Below are 12525 nucleotides of genomic sequence, written 5' to 3' on the forward strand. Positions count from 1 at the left end.
CTCCAGAGACAGAAAAGGAACATCTGGGCTCAGATAATATGTTAAACATTCAGTTATTATTCTTTCTTCTCAGCTTTAGTAAAAGAGATATAGAAATACTGCTATTGTCTAATTAATTTTGCTTTCGTGTTTAATTCAATTAAATCAGGAATTAGACTGAAAAATGATTAGTAAGAAATATAATCCATAATTTACATGCAGATATTTTGACTGATAAAATAAACCCTAATTTTGATAAAAGTCTATTCGCGTCTTCACATTGGTTATAAAAACTGCTCACTGAGGTATTATAAACTTTATTATAAACTAATTAGTTCTTGTCCTTTAATATAACTCAAAGTAGCCATAAAATGCCCATCAATTGCTTTAACATAAATATTTAATATAACTATAGAAGCAGCCCTCTCACAGAGAGTGAAGGATTTATATGTTGATGCAGATGTAATATTTCACTTGGTAGCGGTTTTATATTTGGAAATTATCTGCTGAATTTTGACTTTTACCTACACATTAGGTGGCCTTTCTGTTTCTATTTAAGCTTTACAAAGGTCACTGAGCAAAGTCCTGGAGGTTCACCCAGTGCTTATGGACATGACATTCAAATCAAAAGCACAAGCACAGCTGACTACGTAACCCAGGAATCAAAAATTAATCACTCTCTGAGGAGTGGGATTATTCAAGCTTGAAAGAAACCCTCACTTAGGCAAGCAGAGATGAAATGCCCTTTTCTGGGTTGCTTCTTTGTTTGATTTGTTTTAATTTCTCTCTTCTTAAAGGGAAATCAAGGCCAGAGTTAATTGGAACGCAAGCAGAGTAGGGAGAGTTTTGTGTATTAGGTTCTATTCATTTGGTCACAGACAGGTGGAAAGAAAAGAGAGAAGGGGGTATTTTTTTTTTTTTTACAGACGTACTCATTGGAAAGTCCATTGTGGAGACCCCGGTGGGATTCATTAATTTTGTCAAGCCGAGTGGAAGCAGTTCCTTAAAAATGAATGAAAACTCCACATGCAGGGGTGTGAGGAAGTGGTGAGCATCTGTGCGACTGTGTCAGAGTCATGTTAGAATGAGATCCAGATGACTTATCTGCTCTTAAGCATTTAAAGTGGAGCTGACAGTTTGATGCCTGCAGACAATCTAAACACGCTGCTTTGTTGCAATCACTACTGTCTGTCAGGAGGTGAAGCAGGTGAGCGTACCAGTCTGCCAGCCCGTAAAGGGGAAGCGTGATGAGCCTCCAGCCTCTCTCGGATTTGGGCTCGCTGGCTGAGTGCCACAGCCTGCGCTGCTCGTCTGGGCCTGTGCTGTTCTCCACGATCCACAGAGACAACGAGTCCCGCTGTGAGCCTCCAGAACAGAACCAGAACCTCACCTGTTGGAGTTAAGAGAAGATTTCAATTGTTCTAATTAAAAGCCAAAAGTTTAAAGTGGGGGTTAGAGCTCGTTGGTGGTTTCCTTTTGTAGCAGATACTACAAAAAAGTTTCTTGTGGAACAATTAAATGAAAGAAATCCTTATTTCAGGTTGTATGTTTAACCTCAAAAGTGCAACAACAAAAAAAACAATTCACTATTGCTTAGAACAAAATTGAGTGCAGAGACGGCAATTGTGTCCCCTTCTCATCCAACATTGCCTAATTTTGTATGCATTAGTTAAAATGGTGACCAAAATAAACCTAAATCATTGTCTATTCACCCCTGTGCTTGACAGTTGGTTTGACATTTATTTTTAAGACAAGAAGTGACTTTCTTTTGGAAATCCTTCCATGTACGCCATACTTATTCAGTATTTTTCCAAATGTGCAGTTATGAATTCTAACTATTACCCCACAAGCTCAATTTGAACTCAAGGGAAACCCAGACATCTTTTCCCCCGTAGGACACTCTTAAAATCCTACAGGGGCTCCAGTTATTCTCAGGTGAAAAGTTATAGTTCCTCCAGCGAGTTCTGTGTATTCTACCCTTTCTTCACAGTGGGATGTGGCTGGAAAACCTCTAAAGGGAAGAGCAGTGGAGGCATCTTGATCATATCCCTGAACCACCTCAGCTGTCTCCTTTTGATGAAGTGGTGCAGCAATTCTATCCAAGCTTCCCGAGGATGACTGAGCTCATCCTTGTCTTTAAAGACGAGTCCACTCTGCAGCCTGGATGCAGCTGCTTGTATCTGTATTCTCTTTCTTTCGGTCGTGACCCGTATCCCATGGCCGCATGTGAGCCTTATGATCTCATCTTTGCCTTTTGGAGATTATGTGGTTCAGTTAGTGTTCATGGGTCATGACCTTCAGTGTGCAGTGCAGGAGTTTGCAGAAGAGTGTAACACTGCTGCAAACAGTGAACAGCACATGAGAATAAGCTACTCTAGGTTACTTGGTTCTTGGAAGACCACTCTGTCTGGGTCTTGTTTTGGATTCTGTTTTATCCAAAGGAGTTTACGTATCTACGATCCTGTTCATTAGTGAACATGGTGCAGATGTATGAACTGCGACCATCTGCAGTTTAGTGGACACTACTCTGCTCTGTTAATATAAAGAAACAACTCACTCACAGAATGAAGGTCTACATTTAAAAAGGCCATCCGCATTCCACATTCACCTCAGGGCCAATTGTGAATAATCTTTCTGAATGTAGGATGACAGACCTCATTTACTTTTACAACTAGTTTTATAATTATTTTCTTCTGATGGCCAGCAACAATCTTTTCTCTAAGGTCGTTGCTGAGGTCTTTTCATTTTAGTGTCACATGAATATGCACTTGTACAGAGAAAGAGAAGATGCGGTTTTAAAATGTCTTTTCACCATTAAACAAAGTACAGCTGGTGATGTACAATGACTCATACAATGAAGCTGTAAGAAACAGTGGTGGAAGCTAGGTTTGGGTCAGATGTGGGCCAAGTAACTTGATGCCAAGAAAGTGTACTAGAGATGCTATTTTTGGTTTAAGTGCAGAGAAGACCAGAGAGAGTTGCATTGGATCTTTGTATATGTAGAGTAAGCATATGATAGGGAGGAGAGAGAGGAGCTGTGGTATTCCATGAGACGGTCTGGAGAGGGAGAGAAGTATATTATAGTGGTGACGGATATGAAAGAGGTCTGTAAGACAGCAGTGAGGTGTGCTGTAGGAGTGACAGCAGATTATGGTGGAGGTGGGGCTCCATTGGTAACGGACAGACTAACACATGAAATTAGACAGGAGTCTTCATGGGATATAATATTTGCTGATGACATTGTGATGGGCAGAATGAGCAGGCCGCAGTTAAAAGAAAAGCTAGAGAGGTGGAGGCATGTACTGGACAAGAGAGGGATGAAGATTAGTTGCAGCAAGAAAGAATACAGGTATGTGAATGAGAAGGGAAAGGTGACAGGGAGTATAAGCAAAGAATGTAGATGACTTCAATTGCTCAGGATCAATGGTCCAGAGCAATAGTGTGTGTAAAAGAGGTGAAGAAGCGTTTGCAAGAAGGTTGGAATGGGTGGAGAAAAGTGTCAGGTGTGATAGAAATAAAAGAGAGTAGTGAGAGCAGCGATGTTTTGTGGCTTAGAGACAATACCAATGAGGAAAAAACAGGAGGCAGAGCAAGAGGCTGCAGAGCTCAAGATGCTGAGTTTCTATTTAGGAGTGATGAGCATAGATAAGATTGTGAATGAGTACATGAGAGGGACAGCTCATCTCCAGACTGAGATGGTTTGGGCATGTTCAGAGGAGAGACAATGATTATATCAGTAGGAGGATGCTGAGGTTGGGGACACCAGGCTGGAGGCCAAAGGGGGAAACCAGAAAGGAGATTTATGGGACTGGATCTAAGGGTAGAAGATGCAGTGGATCATTAAGCTCACTCTTGTGTTTTTAAAAATGTTTTTTTTTTTATTGGTCAAATGTAATATTCCAAATTTTAAATGCTATATTTTTTTCAGCCGTAAGTGGATAATCATCATAATCAACAGAAATAAAGGCTTTCACACATCCATTATGTGTAATTAATCTATAAAATGTGTTTCACTTGGCTCCTAAAATAAATGGAGTTTTGAAATGTATCTATTTATACTTAGTACAGATAATAAAATCAAACTGGGTTATTAGTTGGATTTTTGTGGGGTGAAATGTCACATCTAAATTGGTGTGGGCAATATTATTCCCAAACTAATTAAAAAATTTAAAAAACATATTTTGTCTCAGGATTAACTTTCAGCAAAAAGAAAGTTAAATGTAAACGTTGTGATTCGCAGAGCCAACAAAACACCGTGATTTCCCTGTTTAAATGGGGCAGACTCTGAGCATATGGTGACTAAATGCTTCCAAGCGTTGCACTTGTTGATAGAAATCTCTATAAGCATGTTAGGCATCAAGGCTGGAACTATTTTTATGACATGGAAGCACAGTTGATCTGACTCTTCGCTACAAGTCAGCATCCTGAACAAAGTTATCCAGGAGTGGAGAAAAAGCATCAATCTGAACAAATTAAAATTAAATGGAAGGATTTAAAGGGCTAATGCTGAATTTTGTCTCATCTTTGGCTGTTTGCCATGAAGCTCTGAGGTGACAGAGTATGGAGGCGTCTCTACTGTGCCCTACATTACATGGGCTGTTTTGACAAGATTTTCAGTGCTCTGTGAGTTCTGAAAATGCTTATAGTCTGACCCTCTGACCCACAGATCTACCTCTTTGTTCCATCTATTCTGCATTAAGCTCTAACCTCTAGTTTCTGACTGTTCCTCCATGCGTAAATGTTCGAAGAAGCATGCGAAGGGTGAAGAGGTTGTTGGAAAGGTCAGGGTACAGAGCAGAAATAAAACAAATAAGCAAACCTCTATACCACAGGATATATACGACTTCACTCCAGAACACATTGAGGGTTTTAAAAATGCATGAGTTTTACAACCTGTGGTCACCTTCTCTTTGAATCTTCTGAAACACAAAAATTTCAGAGCTCAGACTCTCTTTTCTATGCTTTCTGAGTTTCTGACCACATTTCTAACTAAATTAATTCTTCTCCCACAAACTTTAGACTGGAAAACTTATTGCTTTGTTTTGCTGCTCCTCCATAAAAGAATGATTTTATGCCCTAATGTACCTAATAAATGTCTGGGGAGGAATCTGCCGACTCACATCTCCTCATCAAAGTTTTTAAAATTTAACAACACGACACTAAAAATCTTCCTTTCCCCCAACAAACTTCAGGAGACAAAAGGCAATGAATAGACCTGGTTCAGGTTTTGTTGTTAACTATAAATGAACAGAAGAAAAAAAAAAAAAGAAACTACAGGGACTCACCGTGCAGGGAGAGTTTCTTAGAGGAGGGGGGAAGAGAGGGCTCTTCAGCAGCGCTGAGCCCCGCTGACCTTTGGGATGGCCACCTTCTGTTGTAAATGTTACCCCTGTGCAAAAACACGTATATAACACAGGTATGAAGGAACACAATATAAAATAAAATAATCAACTGTAGACTCAAAACAAAGACAAATTAAACCACATACTTACATACACCATATGAGGGAGAAAACTATTTTTTTCTCATTATTTATCACTACATCAGAAAATCTTTTCTTGTTTTAGGTCAGTTAGGATGAGGAAAATTATTTGTATTTGCTAAATGTCAGAAACATGAGTGGAATAAATTCTTACTCATACTTACAGACATTTCCTGTGAGCATAAATGCTACCAAATATTCCTCCTGGATGCTTTGGTAGCATCGCCTTTAACTTTTTGACCTGGGGTCAATTGTTTTCGGGTAACTTTCCACAAACAGCTCACTGTACTTTCCTGAGTTTTTGGCCCATTCTACATAATGTTCTTTCCTTCCTCATAATGATGTATTTTGCAAACAGCACCAGTCTTGCTGCAAATAATGCACCCAGCATGATGCTGTTACCGCCCAGAGTTTGGATTGGAAGCTTCCCTCTATGCTTTCAAACCCAGTGACAATGATTGTAGCCAAACATTTAATTTCAGTTTTATTAGAACAACATACAGTACATGTCTACTGAAGGGAAGTCTTTGCCTCTGAGTATATTTGCAAACTAAAATTGACTTTTTATGTTGCTTTTGCAGTAAGAGCGGCTTCCTCTCTGACAAGCTATTCATGCCATGTTTCACTGTGGATTATGAAATTCAGCTTTACAAGTTATTTTTCCTTTGTCCTGAGATTCATATGCATTGATATGCATATTTTAAAATAAAAGACATTGATCAGGTGGATGGACTGCTCAAAGGAATAATAATATCAAATATCTTAATTTAAAAAATATGATAAAAACACTTATTATTTTGGCATTTTGAAAAAAAAAAAAATTGTAATCTTACCAGGACTGAAACAAAAATATTTTAATCTCATTTAATGTCACACAGTGAGAAAAATGGCAATATGTATTTTTAAACTGTGTATGTAAATATCTGTTTTCTAGAGGTTTAAACAAAACCACTCTATTAAACAAAACCGTTCTATTTTTCAGCATATCAATAATTTGTCTCTGTTTTTGTGAACTGCTGCTTAAGCATTTAAAATAATTAATTGACATTGACTGAAGTTAACATCACAATAGGGATGAAAACAACAGATTTATTTGCTCCTCTGGAATCAATAAATACATTTTTAGCCGATCTCTCACAATGAGGCCGGTTCTCCACAGCCACTTAAACCCAGTGGGTTCCTGTTTGCCCCAGTGTTCTGACCACTGATCAAGCCAAGAAATACTATGTTTGGCACATCTGAAGTCTCAGTTGTTCCAAATTCACAAAGTCAATATGTTCAAGGTTAGCTTTGAGTTATTTTGCAGTTTGAAATGCCCAATATTTGCCTCTTTGAAGTCCATCTCTGTAAGGCTCACCTAGACTTCTGAGAGGCTGGAAATGAATGTTAGTATGATTACATCAGAGACACGTGTGATACGGACCTGATGAGGGGCAGCTCTGCCTGGTTCCTTTAGAGGGGGATCGTCTCCAGGAGAGGTTTCGACCAGGAACTGACTGCCAGCTGCAATCGCCCTCTTCAAAAGAGCAGTAGCTACCGTTGAGAAAGTTTCCTGGAAAGAGATAGGAGAGAATATCTTAGTGATTTATGTATAACGAAGCAAGGAAGTGGACTCATCACTGGCAGCCAAACATCCAAGGAGAAAGAGAACAGGGAGTTGAGTGACATGTAAAGGCGGAGAGCCTCAAAAAAGAAACAGTAGATATGGGGAGCAGGGTAATGGCCCACAGGATTTGATGTGGCGATGAAAATTGTGGGAGTGGTGCAGAGAAATCTCAGATTTAAACCAAGTGAGAAACTGGAAAAAATAAAAATTGAGTCATCTGAGAAGAAACAAGATTTGGAGACAGAATGTTGGTGAAAAACAAAGCCGGCGACTCCACCGGCATTAAGTTTACACATGCAAAATCATGGATTGAAGTTTCTGATATACATTAATCTCCCAACTTTCATGTTCACACAAGAAGTCTTGACGCTCAATTCCGATTTTTTACTCCAATTTTTTTTCTCTTTGCGAGGTCGATCAGTCAGACTTTGTGTGGAAAGTTTACGACCCCAAAGTGACCCACAGGCACAGAACAAGAACATAGACGTCACACAGCAACCAAACGATTACTGAAATAAAAACAAATGCTGCCATTTCTGGATCAATTTTAAAGTTGTTGAGCAATAGGAGTCAACTGTCTCAAACCAAGACCGTCATAGGATGAAGGAAGCTAGAAAAAGAGAACGTTGCATTCTGGCATTGCTTGCGTAAGTCATTATTTAAGTTCATTATGACACAAGACTCATATAAAAAGTCGGATAAAATGCAACACTCTGAAAACTATCAAATACGCATCCGATTCAGTATCACATATGAAAGTTACACAAATCTGACTTTTTGTGTGTGTGAAAAGATTGGAATTGGAAAAACATTACTTGTGTTGTATTGTCTTGCTGTGTGAACGTAGCCTATCTCATAAACTTTTAGGGCAAAATGCACAAAACCTAAAGACTTATATGTGTCTAAAGAAAGTTGATGAAGAGAAATTAAAAGTGTTTCAAAGGTACCGATAAACCGCAGAGTCTATTATTGTTGACCACTTTACCATCTTCTATTGTTATACATTAGAAAAGTTCAAAACAAAAATAAATAACTTAAAAAGGTCCAAGTCAGAGACAACAATGAGTACTTCCCATCATAAGGACCTTGTAGTGCTGCAAAAAAACTCTTCTCACTCCCGATGAGGTAATAATACCATTTAGTTAAAAGCATTCCACTCTGCATTCATTTATTTATTGACAGCGTGAGTTTCAGGAAAGTGATCCACTTCTTGTGGAACAGAGTGATGCAGGTTTAAGTGCAGTTTAAAGTGTTCATTTGTACCATTTGACGTGAAATCAGTGAAACACAAAAAGCCTCTATTTAGCCTCAGGAGTTCTTAAATGTTTATTATAAAAGCTGAAAAATGTTAAATTTCTCTTCAAGGACTTTTGAAGTGATTTTATAAATAATAACTTTGGTCACTTGAAAACCTTTGTAACTTTCTGTGATTTCAATTTCTTATCCGCAATCACAAACCTCTTAGTGTTATTGTTGTTTGTCTGCACATTTTTAATTGCAACTTCATTTCACTTTAAGCTGTGTGTTACTCAGGTTGAACATTCAGGGCAGCTCTGTGTAAAAAGGCAGAGCTTATTTTAGTCGGTGCATTTTCTCTTCTGTGACTAATAGGGAAACAATAAGGAGCTGGAGGGTGTTCTTTATTTCTTTTACAATAAAAACAATATCTAAATGTGATTACTGTGTTTTTGTCTTTGTGTGAATCTATTTTTAAAGTTTTATGTTTTTACATTTAAATTGGAAGATTTCTTATTGTATTTATGAAAATTTAAAAAAGGATAATAATCAAGCACTAGAAAAGCTTACTCTGACCTTTTAGACATTGTAAATAAGGACCGATTAGCAAACAATTGAAACAAACCAAGAAAAAAAAAGATACCAGCCACCATCCTTGTCTTTTTTTTGCATCTTACCAAAAGAAAAAGACAAAAGAAAGAAAGAAAAGAAAAAGCCACCATCCACCTTAAGATTTTCAGCGAGCAATATAATATGCTGCTCTGTAATTTTTGAAGTTTCAGACATATTTCTCTTAAAATGTTTGAGTTAGTAAAGAGAAAACAAGACCCTCTGGCCAATTTTGAGTCTCCAAATGACCATAACATTCATAACATTTAAACCACAGAAAACAGGAGTCAGCTGGGAAACCCACAAATAAAAACAAATATTAACCTACTGCTTACAAATATTCCTTCTATGATCTAAGAAAATATTGAATTTAATCAATATTTAATCACTAAGTATTGCCCTCTTTCACTTGAACATGATATCAAAAACTTCAGACTTTGGTTTCAAAGCTTTATTACAAAGATAACTTTATGAGTCTTTCATTCAGAAGTTGTTGGGGATTGGGGCCTTTTCACAGATCATGTGGTAGAAATCATAAAGAAGATAATCTTGACGACAAAAGCCATCTTAGATTGGCAATTTTATAACAGCAACATGTTTTGAATTTAAAAACAAACACGTTTCTCAATGGAACATGTCTGTTGCAAACAACCTGCATTTCCTACAAGACATCCACTGCATCTCATGACAATTAACCAGTCACTATGAGATGATACGCATAAAAAAAGTCATATATATCATCATGTCATGCATGTGTGAACATTAACATCTGGGATAGTTAAGTATTTATAAATGTCAAATTTTTAAATTCCGGCGAAGGGTAACATGAAAGAAAAAAAACAAACAAAAAAAAAACGTCAGTTTGTGACATTCAAGGTTTAAAAAAAACACAAAGCAGGCCTCACCACTCCTTTGAAGGGAAACTGAAAGGCCTGAAATAAAGTTCAGTTTGCCTTACAGGACTTTGCAGAATTATCAGCAGCCTGTAGTTAAAACCATATGAGTATGAGACAAGACAAGTGCTGATTGTGTTCTCTGTGTGATAATCTGCTGCCTTCTTCATGGCTGCACGACAAAACACAATTCCTCCAGGACTGAGGTGAGCGGCATTTTGAGACATTTCTAAAACATATGTTTGGCACGCAAAAAAAAAAATCCACTGTGTATCACTAATACTACAATAAATATATAAATCACACCTAGAGTGAAACATTGTGGTGGCAACAGCATGCAGCTGACAGAGAGATTTACCTGCAAATATCTTAAACATTTGGAGAGCATTGAGAAAATGTACCGACTCAAAATGTGGCACAGATGGCTGTAAATTATTACCAAAGATAACAGGATTGTTTTTTAAAATCAGAAGACTCCTCAACACAGTGTTAATTTTAGAAAGTGGTAAATTAGTTACTCTAGAAACTGTGGATTTTGTAGGAGTTCAGATTTTTACTACACAAAGTTAATCTGGAAAAAACTCAAAGGTAACTTAGAAAGCTTCATGTGATTTTTGTTAAGCGGAAGAAAATGCTGCAAATGAAATGCAGACTGAACGGAAATCTTGAGTGCGATTGTCCTGCAACTTCTCCTGCCTGAATTAAAACGCTAAAGGATAAGTATTTTAATACTTTACATTCACAATTAAATAAATTGCTTTAGGAAATTATATACATTTTAATTGAATGATAAAACCAATTAAAATCTGCAATTCATACATATTTCTGGAGCAATGTCACCTTTGAAAGATCTTCCCATAGCAAGACATTTCCTGGTTAAATAAACGCTGAATAAATATAACTGAAAAACTAAAAACCTCAAAAACCCCGTAAATTATGGCGTCTTACGCTTTGAAGCAAAGCAGCATTTCTAATTTGTTACAGGACAAATGTGGAGCTGGAAGGCAGTGGGGCGTCTGCTGAATTTAGCCGGGCTGAGATCAAGCAGAGGAAGCTGGGACTCTCAGAGAGTTGAGGATGTGTTTGTGCATAATGACGCGCTAGTAGGATGGTGAGGGATCATCCATGGGGACTCGAGCTTCCTTATATGTCGGGAATCTTTGTGATTGACACCAGCTGAGCTTGTTCCTCCAGCCTCTTTCTGCTTTTTCCCATTAATGAGCCTTGGCAGAGCTTATAAAGGATTTAAATAGATCAAATCAGAGGCAGATAACTGGTGGATAGATCATAGAGAATAGGGCATCAGAGAGGAGATGCTATGTGATACGAGTGCCAGGGGGTAGTCAGGATGGGTGACTGATGAACATGAAATGAATTACAGACATGCAGGTACAAACGTAGCTAAAACAAAAGACATATGATAGTTTAAAGGTGGTCTGATCAACATTGGTCCTTGATTTTAATAAGGTTAAAAGATAAAGGTTGTGTTTCTTAATAGTTTTGAGGACAGTTAACAACCTGTGTTTGAGTAGTCGAGCATAAGTAACAGAACCGATCTCGATTTTTACCAAAACAAACATGTAAAAATAAAACAAAACAGGAAATATTTGCATTTTCAGATTTTATTCCCAATCCTAATTGTCAGTCTGTAGGCCTGCCCATCAAGGTATCATCAGGTCAATATATAAATCTATACATTTGATCTGTTGATCTCCTTATTCTTCCATAAACCCGTTGAAAACTTTTTGTGGAGTGAAAAAAAAAAATCATTCTTTTCTAGATAGGCTAAAATAAACATAATTAATAACAATGTTCAGATTGGATTAAACAATATCATGGTAGGAAACAAATGCTTTAAAAATAATTAGCAAACTAGTTTTAACAGACCACTCAAGAAACCTCACTGTTATGTGCTACCTTTGGTGCAGCAGATGATGATGATGATGATGATGATGATGATCTTCTCTCATGTAATGTGTTAGTGTTTTTGATGTTGATTCTATGTTGCATTGTGTTTTTGTGCTTGATTTGATGTAAAGCACTTTGAAATGCCTTGCTGCTGAAATGTGCTATACAAATAAAGTTTGATTGATTTGATTGATAGTTTTAAAGCATCTGCACTTCACTAATTCTGCTCATATTTCAGACACCACTTTCTCTGTTCAAAGCCCCGTTTGGAGTTCCTCAAGGACCAGTTCTTGGCCCCATCAAATTCTTCATTATGATTCTCTTTGGATTCATCATATCCACAATATTTACTTTATTTCTCATCTAGATGTTGATGTCATCATCCTGAAAATATGATGTAAGAAAACACTGAATGTTTTTCTGAACTGATTAGGACACATATAAACACATATTTGAACTGAAATCTTCGCAACAAAATACAAAGTTATTCACTTCAATTTCTGCTTGGTTGAAATATTGCAGCTGCATTTAGGCAAAGACAGCACTGTAAAATATTTGAAGGTGGTTTAATTGAAAATTCAAGTGAAGTAGAAAATTGTTTTGGTTTTAATTTAGAAATTAAAGATCATCAGGTTGATTTGACAACAAGAGAAAAGCTGTCTAAACATTGTTTTTTATTCTCACAGCTAGGCCTGTCGCGATAAACGAAAAATCGATTAATCGTATGATAAATTAAAACTATCTACGTCATTTTAATTATCGGCGTTATCGTCTCTTCCAGCCTTTTTCTCTTTCTGTTGACGCTAAATGAA

At 37.2% G+C, this 12525-nt stretch overlaps 1 protein-coding gene across 2 annotated transcripts in view; it reads right to left on the bottom strand.

Annotated features, from left to right (window-relative positions):
- Positions 1 to 12525, bottom strand: part of alk (ALK receptor tyrosine kinase) — a 391179-nt gene that overhangs the window by 61807 nt on the left and 316847 nt on the right. For both annotated transcript variants that reach the window (XM_044143747.1, XM_044143746.1), the window contains exons 7-9: positions 6885 to 7013; positions 5265 to 5368; positions 1197 to 1369 (exon numbers count right to left, since the gene is read on the bottom strand). In XM_044143747.1, coding sequence (XP_043999682.1) covers positions 1197 to 1369; positions 5265 to 5368; positions 6885 to 7013 — 406 coding nt within the window. The remainder of the gene's footprint in view (positions 1 to 1196; positions 1370 to 5264; positions 5369 to 6884; positions 7014 to 12525) is intronic.

Source organism: Gambusia affinis, linkage group LG16 (assembly GCF_019740435.1).
Source record: "Gambusia affinis linkage group LG16, SWU_Gaff_1.0, whole genome shotgun sequence".
NCBI classification, from domain to species: Eukaryota; Metazoa; Chordata; class Actinopteri; order Cyprinodontiformes; family Poeciliidae; genus Gambusia; species Gambusia affinis.